This window comes from Myxocyprinus asiaticus, chromosome 42, assembly GCF_019703515.2.
Source record: "Myxocyprinus asiaticus isolate MX2 ecotype Aquarium Trade chromosome 42, UBuf_Myxa_2, whole genome shotgun sequence".
Taxonomy (NCBI): domain Eukaryota; kingdom Metazoa; phylum Chordata; class Actinopteri; order Cypriniformes; family Catostomidae; genus Myxocyprinus; species Myxocyprinus asiaticus.
The window spans coordinates 7,515,266-7,530,856 of record NC_059385.1 but is presented as its reverse complement, the minus strand read 5'-3'; the positions used below and the strand labels follow the sequence as shown (position 1 = coordinate 7,530,856).

Here is a 15,591-nt window from a genome sequence, read left to right as displayed (position 1 = left end):
CAGAAAAAAAATAAATTCCGTCCTCCGGCAAAAAATACTTTTTACATGAACTGCACTCTTTGGTCACTGCCTTGGTGGCGTGTTCCTGCCCCACCCACAGCCAGTGATAATTTCAAGCAAGCTAGATGTGTATTTTCAGTGTTTCAAGACAGTAACTCAGGTGATTAACAACTCCCGCTGAGAGGTGCTAATGGGTGCTCTGTCTCCATCTGCCTGGCCAGTGATTATGTTAATGAAGCTAACACCTGTAAATCAATGTAAAAAATCAGCTAGTGTAGAGCCAGTTTAAACTGTCCTTGAGTGAGCAATATGTTACATATGTTAACTTGTTTATTTGACTAATTGGATTTCCCAGACATACATTTCTATAACAATAAGTGCCCCCTTTTCTTAAAACAGCCTTTAGCAGGAACTTTTGAACTGTTATGTTATGGTGAAACAGTGCGGCATCATTTTTGAAAAAATATTCAGTGTTGATTTAGCAGGCGTCGAGATATATTTCAGTTCAAATGCTTCCTTTCAGTTAAATGTTTATTTCTGGGAGGAAAGATCACACCTGTTCCTGTTTAAAAGGGTCTTTATCAAGAGCGTCTGTGAGTATTTTTAGTTAATACACCTGAAACAAAAAGCAAAAGTGAAAGGATAATTGCTAAAGGTTGTGTGCTGCTGTGTGGTACAACAACTGAACTCAGGATGAAAGTGATTAATCCACTGTGCTACCAATTCCTGAGAGAGGAAGACAGAGAGAGAGAATAAGTGCGAAAGAGAGAGACACATCTCCAGATGTGAGACCAAGTCCAGGTACATTTCGAAATAGGTCACATCTCCAATAATGCCCCTTCTCTCTTGTTTCCAAAATAAAATTGCTCCATTTTTCTCCCTCCACATGCCGAATGACTTGAGATGTCTCAAGGGCCCGCTGTATCAAGAGAGCCGAGACAGAAGTAATTCCATGCTGGCTGTTCATTAGGCTCCATGTGAGAGTTTCACCCACTCAGAACAGCAATTACGCCGGGATGATTAATTCATCGGGTTGACCAGCTAAGGACATGAAGATGATTGGCCGTGTTAAGACTTGAGTTTGGAACTGTTGCACCAGGGCATATTTGCAAACATGCCTTTCAGGAGAAGGTTTAACATGGTTATGCCAGTCTCTGGCACTCAAAGCAGAGCATGAACCATCTGGGATTGGCGCCATAAGGAGAGTCACAGGATGCTGTCCAAAGCTGCTTGAAAATGCCAGTGTGTGAATTCACACCATAGTATATTGGCACGCAGCTTCCAGAATTCAAGGATGTGAATGTTTGGCTGCAATGCCTGCTTAGGAAACTGTCTCTCTCACTCTCTCTTTCTGTCTGTTTCTCTAATTCAACCCCATCAATAACTGCAACTTGAGCAGACAGACTGATTGACTTAAATGTTTTGCTCATTTGCATACACTTAGCCTCTGGTCTGTCAGTCCTGGAAAACAATCCCAGCATGCAATTGTAAGCTCTGTTTGTATTGCTTGAAAAAATGAATGAGTTTTTGCTCTAAACACGCAAAGCACTTAGACATTAAAAACAAGCAGTTAAGGATTGCTTTGATGTCCAGATGGCAAAAGGAATATGACTTTAATTGCTTCTGAAAATGAGAGTGGATTCTGAGTGGATGGAAGTACTTTGAATTTATCCAACACTAATTTAAATGCAGCAAAAGAGATCTCACTCCAGTTCTCTGGCCCTTTTATATTAGTGGTGTTTGCTAAGGCAAGCATCACTATTACTATTCAACATTCCCCTAAAGTATTAAACTTTGGTGTGAAACTTGTCCGACACTTTTTGTGCTACAGACGTGAATGATACCTCAAATCATGCTACTTGTCAAGGAGAGGCGTGCTATTACTTCTCTATGCAATCAGACTTATTTTTTCACCTGGCAAACAATAAAAAAAAGGGGAGCTTAGACATGTTAGGGACCAAAATATCAAAGAGATTTGGGGTGGGCTTTAAAGCCACGTCCACACAAATACATTTTTGGTCTAAAACTCAATTTTCTATTTCCTAATGTAATTGTTTTCTAAAGTATGTGATACTAAAGAGCATTCTTAAAAGTCTCGGTGGAGGTAAACACCATTCCAGTGTCACTGGCAGTGTGAATTAGGGATATAAACATAGCAAAATCCATGCATTTTCAATTTAAGACTAAGGCCTTTGAGTGGTGCCAATAAGCAACCACCCAGAATACCCTTTCAACCAAATATCAACATGCTAAAAACACTCCACTTAAACTCATCTGCTGAACTCCAATGAAGATTTTGTTTTTGGCCCATACAGTTCAAGTGAATGGGTGCCAAAAGTTTGAAGTTCCGAAAATCACATAAATCAGCATAAAAGTAATCCATAAGACTCCAGTGGTTAAATCAATGTCTTCAGGAGCGATATGATAGGTGTGGGTAAGAAACAGATCAATATTTATGTCCTTTTTACTATAAATTCTCCTCCGTGTCCAGTCAATCTCCAATTTCACTTTCACATTCTTCTTCTTGTGTTTTTGGTGATTCACATTCTTCATGCATATTGCCACCTACTGGGCAGGGAGAAGAATTTCTAGCCAAAAAGGACTTAAATACTGATCTGTTTCTCACCCACACCTATCGTATCACTTCTGAAGACATGGTTTAAAACACTGGAGTCATATGGACTACTTTTATGCTGCCTTCATGTGCTTTTTGGAGTGTAAACATTTTGCCACCCATTCACTTGCATTATATGGGACTACAGAGCTGAAATATTCTTCTAAATATCTTAATTTGTGTTCTGCAGAAGAAAGAAAGTCATACACATCTGGGATGGCATGAGGGTGAGTAAATGAGAGAATTTTCATTTTTGGGTGAACTATCCCTTTAACTTGTGAATAGCAACGCCATGTTAATCGTACACAACACAGTAACAATGTGGTGGAAACTTTTTCACAGGCAAGCATAGTTAAAATTATCTTTAAAAAAAATATGTTTGTTTACATATTATTTATACTTATTTATAATATTTGAGCTGCCCATGTTTCCTTGCACAGTTAAACAGATTTACTCTTCCATCACAACAGGCCGAATCAGTTTTATATTTTTCATTTTTCTTCATACTTTTCTTTATTTCTCTCCCGCTCTTATCTCTCCCACTCTCCCTCTATTTTTCTCTCTTTCCAAACTGTGCTGACAACGAGATGTGGCCTTTATACACAGAGGCATAAGGGAAAAACTATTCATTCACTCTGAGAACCGTATGATTTTTCAAGCCGGTGGGAGACGTGATTGGTTCCAGAGAGGAAATACCAGCTAACAAATCACACAGGTCTCTGCTCAGAGACAGTCACCGAGCACAAGGCCAAATCTCAACGGTCTGATGTGCTACACAGAGAGATGTCCTGCAAAGAGTGTCCTCGAAATAGCTGTTCTGAGACTTCCTTCTCATGAAGGAACATGGGAAGAACATCCCCTTTACACTGCAGAGCCAGCGGTGGAATTTTCAGTCCTTAAAGGGACAGTTCATCCACAAATGAAAATTCACCATCATATGGTTCCAAACCTGTATGACTTCTTTCTTCTGTGGAACACAAAAGGAGATGTTAAAAAAGACTGTCAATCTGACATCTCCTTTTGTGTCCCACATAAGAAAGTTTTACTGTTGTCTAGAACAAAATGAGAGTGAGTAAATGATGACCACATTTTTATTTGTGGGTGAACTATCCCTTTAACTTTGCTGTTACCATGCTGTCTTAAAGCACCCAGTTGCTCAAACTTATTCATAGAATCTGATTGGCCAAAAATCTCAGTTAGAGTAAATGCTTGCCGAAGTCTAATCAGTAAGAAATGAGTAATGGGGTCTCAGCTTCCCTTGTAATGAAGTCAACATCTTTGGGACCTTCCGCAACAACAAGCGGCCCCCAACTGGTCCGTTCTGGCATCTTCAAATAGTCCCTCCTCTTCTCACATCTTACTGCCCTCTCTTTCTCTGTAGTGCCGTCTCTGGAGCGCTCAGGATGTACCAGCTGCTTGTTGCCTTTGATTTAGACTTGCCCCAGATATGCTCCCTAATGAGCTGAGTGCCCAATCAATAATTTAGCCAAGTCTGAATGAGAACCAGGCTGATCAGAACTGTTTAAAGAGAGGAGTGCAATCAGTGCTATTCAGGTTTTTTGACTCATCCTTCCAGTGCTCTCTCTTTTTTTACTACAGTATTTCCCATTGTTTGTCGAAAAAATAAACTTCTGTCTGATTTTTACAGTTCCTCCTGATGACCCTGTGATAAGTGGTGCTCCTGTGGTGAGCTTGCATGCCGGGGACTCGCTAAACCTTACCTGCCATGCTGACAATGCCAAACCAGCCGCCTCCATCATCTGGACCCGTAATGGAGAGGTGCTGAACGGTGCATCGTACACAAAGGTATGGACATCCCCTGCTATTGTCAGCCATTGTACACCAGCAGAACACAATACTGAACCAAGGAGTAAAGACAGTGGCTGTGTCCCAAAACCTAGTGAGCATCATCTTTGGACATCATAGGTGTGTCCGAACATTTGAACATTTTCGATTTCAATCACGCTGGTGATGTTCAAAATGCTGTCTTGATTTCTTTCGATCAGTTAGAAGATTTAAATGTTTTGATTCAGTTCGAACATTCACATGCTCCTGTGGTGCTCAAAAAATGCTTTCTCAAACATTTCGATTCAAATGTTTGAACACACCTGTGATGTCCAAAAATGCTGTATGTTTCGATTCAATTTGAGCATTAAATGCTCCTGTGATGTTCAAAAATCATGTCTTGAATGTTTTGATTCAAAGGTTAAAATTGGGCCTATGATACCCAAAAATGCTTTCTCAAACGTCTTAATTTCGAATGTTCAAACATGCCTGTATGTCTAAAAGTGTTGTTTTGAATATTTCGATTCAGTTCGAGCATTCAAACAGGCTGTGATGCTCAAAAACAGTCTTGAATGTTTTGATTCAAATGTTCAAATGGGCCTATGATGCCCAAATATGCTTTCTCAAAAAATGCTGTCTCTAATGTTTTCAATTCAATTAAAACATTCAAACGCTCCTGTGATGCTCAAAAAACAATGTCTCAAATGTTTTGATTTGAATTTTCGAAAACACATGCAATGTCCAAAAATGCTGTCTTGAATGTTTTCAGTTGGAACATTTAAACGCATCTGTGATGCTCAGAAATAGTCTTGAGATTTTCGATTAATGTTTGAATATGGCTGTAATGTCCAAAAATGTGGTCTGAAATGTTTATTATTTAATTTGAATATTTAAAATTCTCCAGTGATGCCCAAGAAAGGTCTTGATCATTTGGATTTAAACATTGAAAAGATGCCTGTAAAACCTGAAACTACTGTTAAAAACATTTTGATTAGATTCAAATATTTGAATATACCTATGATTCTCAAAAATGCCAGCAAATGTTTTCGATTTATACATGCCATTGATGCCCAAAAATGCTGTCTCAAACTTTTAGATTCCATTCAAACGTGTCTGTGATGTCCAGAAATGCTTTTGTGCCAGTGATTCTCAAAAATTCTGTCTCATATGTTTGTTTTTTTTGTAAATGTAACAGTTAAACAAGTGATACCCAAAAATTGTTCCTTGAATGTTTTGATTTGAATGTTGGAACATGCTTGTGATGGCCAAACATTTTGATTAGATCAAAATGTTCAAATGCCTTTTTGATACCAAAACATGCTGTGTATAAAGCACACTACTTTTGTGGCTACAGTTGATATTTTCAATATCCTCAGCCACGCGTTCCCCTATTTCACATGTCACTGTAAAATTCTCTCATGAAATCCTGCACTCCGTCTGACTGCATGTCCACGAAATGCCGACTGTCAAATTAATGACAAGTAAGGAGTAATTTTTAATTTAATCCTTGGGGCAAAGTGGAGCTGTAATGCAGTGCTTTAAATATGTCATAATGGAAAAACATTCCAGCACTCCATTATGAATGTGTTCCTCAGCAATTTGCTCAGTTTGTCAGCTAAGGGGAGGAAATTGAGAGGGCAGGAAATGTGTTTAAAGTACCGCTCATACCGTGATTGGAGAGTGTAATCTGCTCATTTCGAGTAAGCCGAAACCCTCAGCACCCACCGGAGAGAGTCCCTTCATTAATTAACCAGGCCTAATTCAGACACAAGCAATTCAGACACAAGCAAGCTAGACAGGTTAGCTGTTTTCCAAAAGAAGCACTGTGTCTCTCTCCCAAACTGGCATCTCCGGCTCGTCCTTATCCCCCTCCCGGCAGATTAGGACGATTCAGCACCGAGCGTGCGTCCTCACTTCCCGGTCACACCCTCCTCCTTGTCACACTCCTCCACCTCCTGATTCAGGCCGGGAATCCTCCGGCTTGACGTACTCCCCTCCCTTCCTTCTGCCGGCAGTTCTTCCCTGCCTCTTTGGAGAGAGGAGAGAGAGAGAAAAAAAAGTAATACTGCAGTCCCCAACCATGGTGCCATTCGGTCCTCGGCCAGCTGGGCAGCGGACCACCACAACGCCGGGCGATGGCACTGGACCTCACCTCCTGGCAGACAGTAGTGACCTCCGCCTCCCGGCAGACGTCAGCAGCTCCTCCGCCTCCCGTCGGACGACCGCGAGCTCCCCCGTCCTCCTCCACCCTCTAGCGACCAGCAGCGGCTCCTCTGCTTCCTGGCGGATGGTAGCGAGCTCCCCCACCCCCTGGTGGATGGCAGTGGCTCCTTCGTCTCCTGGCGGACGGCAGCGGTCTCCTCCGCCTTCGGGCGAACCACTCCAGTACCACCGTATCATACCTCCTTGGCGTCACGACCCTCCCCCAGCGGCGAGGGCTTTTCTGACAGCGCATCTTCCTCCTATCTTGGGTTTCGGCACCACTGTGGCAGACTCTGCCTTCCCTACCAAATAGGAAGTGGGAACCGGAGTGAACAATCAACAGAACTTTAATTTCAAACTCAAATTTAAACAGTACAATGAAACATAGACGCACACACACAGATACATGCTTCTCTCTCTCCCAAACTGGCGTGTCCGGCTGGTCCTTATCCCCCTCCCGGCTGATTAGGATGATTCAGCGCCGGGCGTGCATTCTCATGGCCCGGCTACGCCCTCCTCCTCGTCACACACTGCTTTCAAATCTGTTCTACACTTGGGAGACTCTTTAAAATTCTTCTGAAATGATCAAGTACCTCCATGAGACAAAGTTATTCATGTCTTGAAAGTCATGCCAGTACATACTAATTGCATATTAAAGAGATGAATCTGTTGTTTAAATACAAACAGGATATTGTACATATCCTGAATACTGTACATTGGTTCTGAAAACTTGATTTTGTGCCGAAACTTTTATTTATATCTGAAAATGAACCTTTTCTTATCATAACACAATCAGCTGGTAGAAGAATGTCAGATGATAAAAGCATGAGAAATTTGAATTTTTCTCCAGGACTTGTGCTCCACTCTGAACACTCTTTTATTGTGTTATTTGATTAATTTTGCTAGAGAATATGTTATAGCTGCAAGGCAGATGGGTGTTTTAGATGAAGTCAATATCCTTCAAATATCTGTACCAATTTTTTAATAATCTTTTTCTGAATAAACAGTGTCTCAAAATCACACAGGTAATATCACCATGTGCAGGTAATATCACCATGAATAAGATGCTTTGTGGCTGATAAATGAATTATCGTCTACACTGTTATGGCAGTGGAATTTTTGTTCCATTGTAATACTCTCCATTCAGATTTTAATATTCAGACCCAAAGTGAACCTTTCTGGAATGCTACAGTATAGCTACATGTTCCTGCTTTGAACACTTTGGGTAGACGCTTTTTTCATACACTATATTGCCAAAAGTATTCGCTCACCCATCCAAATAATTGAATTCAATTGTTCCAATCACTTCCATGGCCACAGGTGTATAAAATGAAGCACCTAGGCATGCAGACTGCTTCTACAAACATTTGTGAAAGAATGGGCCGCTCAGGAGCTCAGTGAATTCCAGCGTGGTACTGTGACACCTGTGCAACAAGTCCAGTCGTGAAATTTCCTCGCTACTAAATATTCCACAGTCAACTGTCAGTGGTATTATAACAAAGTGGAAGCGATTGGGAATGACAGCAACTCAGCCACGGAGTGGTAGGCCACGTAAAATGACAGAGCGGGGTCAGCGGATGCTGAGGCACATATTGCGCAGAGGTCACCAACTTTCTGCAGAGTTAATCGCTACAGACCTCCAAAGTTCATGTGGCCTTCAGATTAGCTCAAGAACAGTGCGTAGAGAGCTTCATGGAATGGGTTTCCATGGCCGAGCAGCTGCATCCAAGCCATACATCACCAAGTGCAATGCAAAGCGTCAGATGCAGTGGTGTAAAGCACGCCGCCACTGGACTCTAGAGCAGTGGAGACGCGTTCTCTGGAGTGACGAATCACGCTTCTCCATCTGGCAATCTGATGGACGAGTCTGGGTTTGGCGGTTGCCAGGAGAATGGTACTTGTCTGACTGCATTGTGCCAACTGTGAAGTTTGGTGGAGGGGGGATTATGGTGTGGGGTTGTTTTTCAGGAGCTGGGCTTGGCCCCTTAGTTCCAGTGAAAGGAACTCTGAATGCTTCAGCATACCAAGAGATTTTGGACAATTCCATGCTCCCAACTTTGTGGGAACAGTTTGGGGATGGCCCCTTCCTGTTCCAACATGACTGCGCACCAGTGCACAAAGCAAGGTCCATAAAGACATGGATGAGCGAGTTTGGTGTGGAAGAACTTGACTGGCCTGCACAGAGTTCTGACCTCAACCCGACAGAGCACCTTTGGGATGAATTAGAGCGAAGACTGCGAGCCAGGCCTTCTCATCCAACATCAGTGTCTGACCTCACAAATGCGCTTCTGGAAGAATGGTCAAAAATTCTCATAAACACACTCCTAAACCTTGTGGAAATCCTTCCCAGAAGAGTTGAAGCTGTTATAGCTGCAAGGGGTGGGCCGACGTCATATTAAACCCTATGGATTAAGAATGGGATGTCACTTAAGTTCATATGCGTCTAAAGGCAGATGAGCGAATACTTTTGGCAATATAGTGTATCAGACTGCTCAAGTGACCTCCAACAGAGAGGACCTGATTGCAAGATTTATAGTCCGTCTTTGACCAGACACCATAAAAGTAGTCCATATGACTTGTGTATATACAGTAAGTACACTGAATTCCAAGTCTTCTAAAGCCAAATGATAGCGAAATAGACTGAAGTTAGTCACCTTTCTCTCTATTTTCCTCATTTGAGAGCTGTGGCTATGGGCAAGATTTTTGGTGAGTAACAACTTTCGGGCTATTCATCACACAAAGCTATTGCTGTTGTTTCGGCAAAAATGACGATAATGCAATTTTTGCAAAACCTCATCTATGTTAGCAAGCTTGGTAGTGTAACCTAATTTAAAAGTGACATGTTTAAATCAGCAGAATTCGAAATTCAATACATCAGCAACGTTTGGTACTTCACAGAATCCAGTCCAAATATTAAAGGATTTATTGCAAGGCAATAAAATACATTTACAAGATCAACAAATTTCTAATTTAGTTACAACGCAGTACTGCCCTGATAGGGCAAGTGACAGTTTCGTTAACTGGCCTGAAAACCTCTCACACTGGCCCTGGGCCGGTGGGCCATCCTTATCGTTGAACCTTTTGTTAATATCCATCTGTGTAATACTGCCTTCCTGACACTTTAAAGACTATGGTCTTTTTTTTTTCTTAGACACTGCTGCGAGATGGCAGAAGAGAAAGCACGGTCAGCTCGCTCCACATCTCTGCCTCCAACATCGAAAGCGGACAACAGATCACCTGCCGTGCCTCCAACAAAGCGGCGCCAAACGGCAAGGAGGCCACAGTCACCATCGACATTCAACGTGAGTGTGGGCTTTCCAATTCTTCCACCGACTGCGCTTCTGCTCAAACATAATTAGTGCCAAACACACTCAAGCTTACATTCCCTTCCAAATTCTTTGACCTGCATTCTGTTTTGAGCAGTTCTTGTGTTTTCCTGTCTGTGTAGATAAATTATTCACACGTGAAAATCCGCAATGTGCTGTCCTATTTTCTTTATCCAAACAGTCGTTGCGTATGCATGCATTCTGATGTCTGAGCACATGTCGTACTTCAATACGCAGACACACAAAACTTGACACAGTTGTTGTTTTTGTTTTGTTTTTTCGTCTTTTTTTTTTTTTTTTTCTTTGAGACACAATTGTAAAATTCATAAGTGACAGATTTTCTGCTCACTGTGTGTATGGGGAACGTTTCTGAGCATTAAGCCGGGCATTGTGGATGCTTATTGTAAGCTATCAAACATTGCGAAAATTAAACACAACCAGCTCCTCCCCTACTGGTAAACAGCGTGTTGTTTATTTTTATTTCTAGCATTCATAAGCTTCACTGTCAATTTTTTTTTCTGAAAGCGCAAAAAAGAAAGGCATTAACTAATTCAGTGCGAAGATAAGAATGTTTACTGAAATATTTCTGACAATAATATGCATCGTGAACAAAGGCATTCCTTCAACTCACTCATGTGTTGAAAGATGTGAACTCTGACTAATAAACTAGAAAATATATAATATTTAAAAATCCACAAGTTCTGACAGCTCCTTTCTTCACATCCATAAATTCTATTTTATGCGCCTCATCACAATGGAGCTCAAATTCACAAATGAAAGCCTAAACCAAAAAAACGTTTGTCTGTTTTTTTGCTCCACTGGACTCGGCCCAAATCATTTTGTCATGCAAAACAACAGAAGAGTCGTTTACTGTAAGCCTCTTTCTACACTGGATTCCACGAACACCTCTGATTGGTCAGCTCAGATGTTTCCACATCTGTGACAGCCAACAAAATCCACTTTTCTTACATTGAATTATTTAACCATGATTACAGAAAGTAAAATCAGCCATTTATTTGTACATCCACACACGTTTTAGACGATTTCTGCTCTCCTACTTGCAAGTCAATAAAATTGCCACAAATAAGCCAGCTGCTGCTGTCACGATTGATTTAGCTCAAGATTCAGGGTGTACTTCCTGTGGCTAACTTGAACTTCCCTTTAGCCGTCTTAATCAGAATAATTCACACTGAGTGTGAGTGCGTCTAACCTGAGCTGTAGACCACAAGCTGGAACAACATGTGCTGGGTAAATAAGTGATGACTGAGAGCGGAGAGGTGCTAGAACCTTTTGGCCATGTTGGCCTACAGGGACCTCAAACCGGCACTAGGGGCGCTTTTCTGACACGCCACAACATCAATATTCATGACAGGCAGCTGTTAGGTGAGGTACCATGATGGAGCGTGGTTTGTGGGGGACCTTACAGTCCATAATGCTTGCTGTGGAACAAAGCGTATATAAATGTGCAGAGCGGTACCTGAGATTATTTAACATAAACACTTTCATTACATTTTCAAATTCACATGTTGTTTTTCCACTTGTGGATCCTTCTCTGTAGGTAATTGCCCAACAACAACAGTTATAAACCTACAGGTTTGATCATATAAGGCAATGTGAAAGAGCTGGATGAGTTCATCTTCAGAGCAAAAAAAAATCATACAATTCCATTTCGTTTGAAGTTTTTGTGTTTTGCCTAAAGTGTACGGATAATAAACGGCACTGATCTGTGGGCATATGAGTCACTGGTGACCTAAATAAGTGTAACGAGTAACTCTGACCCTTCTCTTCAGACTAGACAGGAAACATTGGTTTCTAATCATTTATAAGCTCTTGGCTGTAAAAGTACTGGCCTATTTATCAGGGCTCCTTCAAAACCAGTCAGTGAGGTTTTTGTCTGTCCTGACCTGCTGTGAATCCCACTGACCACCCAATAACTGCTTTGGCTGTCTTCATGCAATTTTTCTGACCAAGCAACCAAGCATATGATGATAATTCTGGATAATAATGACACACAATAACATAGAGGAGGAGAAAGCATCTTATTTTAGTTCAATAATGGAGGTAAGGAGGGTTTAATGAGGGTTGTATTAAAATGACATACTGTATTATAAGATGATACATTATATCATTCTAAATTATAATATCACTATTGTATTATGCTTTTTCAGTTTATTCAATTTGTTAAGAAGATGGATTAATATTTTAATGTTGGGCAAATGCCTACAATGAAGGAGAAATTGAAATCCAGCATGTGAATATGAAGATATAAAGAGAGTGTTTTTGTTAAATAATCTCTGTGAAAAGTGGAAAACCACTTTTTTTTTCTTTTTTTTTTTTAAACGACCCCGTTTACTCCTGGTATTAAAATGTGATCGGATCATAAGTGGTCAGCATTAAATACAGGTGTAAACGGGGCGCAAAACATTTTGTGATCTGAGTACAAAAACCACATATGGAGGTAGTCAGAAATGCATGTGACCACATCGCATTTGAGGTGTAAACACTAATCCGTCCTGAATACGTCCCGGACAGAAGTGAAGAAGAGAAATGCGTTGTCACCCCTCACCTGTCTACAAAAGTTTAAACTTTGCCAGTAACGAACGGCTTTAAAAGGAAATAACTGTCCGATTGGAACTTGTGATCACATGTGATTGGATAACCACATCTTAATACCAGGTGTAAACTTTGACCAGGTCAAAGTGAATGGAAAGTGGACTCATTTAAATTGGGCCAAACTGAGTTCTGAGCCCACTTTTTAGGTCCAGCGACAGTTTAAATTCCAAAGGAAGTGGGTTCTTTTTAATCTCTTCACTTTTTGGTCTTTTTTGGACTCCAGTCTGAAAATACCTTTTCAGGTAATAAGTTTTATTGGTAAACAGTTTGGCTATGATGGTCCACCAACTATATTAGCACCAACCCAACACTAGTCAGCATAAAGCAATCTGGTCCATCGTGGAAAATCAGGCTGGCCTTAGCTGGTCTTTTCATCAGGAAAACTGGTAAATATGCATTTCTTTAATCAGTTTGGCCGTGAACAGATGGTCTTTCAGTGTCTGGTGTGCCAGAGTTAAGGGTTTGTATCACTCGGATGAAGCTTCCCATTGATATGGGCACTACTTTTTAATTAGTCGGACACCCTCTGAGACTTCCATTCTAGATTCCATTGATTATTTCCATGGAAGCACACTCTAAAAAAATTACTTTATGATGGTGATTAATGGAAATTTGAGAAGTTCCTCTTCACACAACACCATTTCGATAAGGATCTCTGGACTCTCAACCAATCTTCAAGACTAGATACAAAAATTAATCTGCGATGTGTTGACATTCACATCTCCAGCCCTCTCCTTCTTCCATTCACATGTTCTCTCTTTAAAGGTCATCACTGCCTCTGAACCACATTCAGTAATCAAAATTAAACAACACGTTTCATATTTCATGAAAGTGTTCTCAAGGCTCGCATCGGCTAGCAGCCCTCATCAATCCATCGCACACTTCATTTTAACCCATTTCAGTTGTTTTCCCTCTTAAGACTCAAATGTGTCTCTTGATATTTGACTTAATCATACAGTCCCATAATATTCTTCACAGTTACTGCCGCTGATTGCCTGAATCTGAAGGCGTCGATACCCCCATCACCATCTGACCCTTTTGCTCGAATGTGGCATGGAGATCTTTCATGCTGTTAGCTTGTGGTCCTTGGTGTAGTGGTTCATTTAAGAATTAGTACGCAGGAGAGGAGAGTGGCTTGCCGCTTCTCACAGTAATTGCCTTGTAAATAAGAGTGGGATTGAAAACAATGCTGTTTGTTAGGAATAATTAATGACCGCATGCTCACATGGAGTTGTGTCTGGGGGCCTCTCGTGAGCTCCTGTCAGTGAGCGCACTCACTCCAGACAAAGGAAACGACAAGAGGTGCTTTATCAAACTCAAGGAAACACTCACTTGCATCGCCCCTCGAGTCCTCTCTCCAAAATAGATGCATGCCTTTACATATGGAGGACGTGCTTCTTTCTTAACATGTTTGCTTTTCATATGCATATTTGCATGTAGTTCAGAAGATTGTGAAAACAAATAGTGTATATAAATTTTTTTTATAATAATCTTAACCGTAAGATTGTAAAACTGCATTCAGCATGTGTATTTCGTAAGACACTCCGAAACATAATTGAACTGAAGAAGATTTTGGAAAGCTTAGAAACCAGACATGCATTTTTCTTAATAATTTTGCCTTTCATATGATACTGTAATTTGCATGTAATTCTTCACTGCAAAAAAATTATAAAAATAAATTTGCCAGAAAAATTAACTTATTTTGCCTTTTAATTATTTTTCCCTAAAATAATTTGTGTTTTAAGGATGTTCAGATATTTTAAATGGAAACAAGATAAAATACTGAGTAATACAATTATTTAATAAATTTTTTCAGAAATATTGTAATTGTTAAATCGTCAAACCTATACAAACCTTTACATTTTGTAAAATACACTAAACATGATTGAATCTTTCTTATTAGGTTGCTTTTCAGATCCATATTTGCACCTATATAGTTCTAAAGATTGTGACAACAATTTGGAAAATATCCTAACTGTAAGATCATAACACCCCATTCAACATTTGCATTTCATAAAACACACTGACACATGATTGAACAGCAGAACATTTTGGAAACCTTAGAAACTGCTCCAAATCCCAGTGATACCACAATCCAGTGCAAACTTCATTTAAAATGAATGACCACAAATCAATGTTGATTCTGTACCATCTGAGGTTCTGGTATGTTTTCATAAGAAGCCAGACAGCTTAGTTTCTTGCTTTGTTAACTGCTCGCTCTTTATTGTTGTTATTGTTTCTCAAATACATTCGAAAGTGTTGATATTTCTTTTCGGCGTATTTCGGAAAGCCTGCAGGTAAGTTTTAAATGACTAGTCCCACGCCATAAGGCATTATGAATGAAACATCTGTCCAAGGTACAAATACGTTTGGCGAATGACGGGAGCAGACTGCTAATGAGAAATCAGACCCAGCACTGTGTCTGGGCTTTCCAGAGGCCTCTAATCATATTCAGACCTGTGGGAGGTGACAGATATGTCCACTGTGCTTTGACAGGACTGGGGCAGATTGTAGGAGCTTTTCTCATTTTAAAGTTTGAGGATTTTGGGGGAAAAACAGCAGGAGGAAACATTGCTGTCTGGAATTGCTGTGATTTGTTGATATGGTGCTGATTTTTCTACTGCTGGTCTAGTTAATGTCCAACATGCCCTGTGTCCAAACATTCAACACCATCATGCTTTCTGAGATGGTTCCTTCAGCTCGAAGTGTGTCAGCGCCTGTCTGTCTGCTGTCACTTTCTGTCTGTATGCTGTCATTCCTGTGTGATTGTTGAGGTTTGGGTTTTGAGTGTGAATGAAAGCAACAGACACTGTTTGTGTCATATTTCTCTATTTTTGAAGCTAGAATAGCCTTGATCCAACCTATACATGCACTCCAGAATATTTTAGCTCTGTAGGTCCATACAATGCAAGTGAATGGCTGCCAAAACTTTGACACTCCAAAAAGCACATAAAGGGAGCATAAAAGTAATCCATACAACTCCAGTGTTTTAATCCATATCTTCAGAAGTGATATGACAGGTGTGGGTAAATCAATATTTAAGTCCTTTTT

The 15,591-nt window shown here is 40.5% G+C and overlaps 1 protein-coding gene across 3 annotated transcripts in view; it reads left to right on the top strand.

Moving 5' to 3' along the window:
• The window catches only part of LOC127433000 (kin of IRRE-like protein 3), a 198,485-nt gene that overhangs the window by 142,861 nt on the left and 40,033 nt on the right, over positions 1-15,591 (top strand). For all 3 annotated transcript variants that reach the window (XM_051684579.1, XM_051684578.1, XM_051684577.1), the window contains exons 4-5: positions 4,263-4,420; positions 9,753-9,903. In XM_051684579.1, the coding sequence (XP_051540539.1) occupies positions 4,263-4,420; positions 9,753-9,903 (309 nt within the window). The remainder of the gene's footprint in view (positions 1-4,262; positions 4,421-9,752; positions 9,904-15,591) is intronic.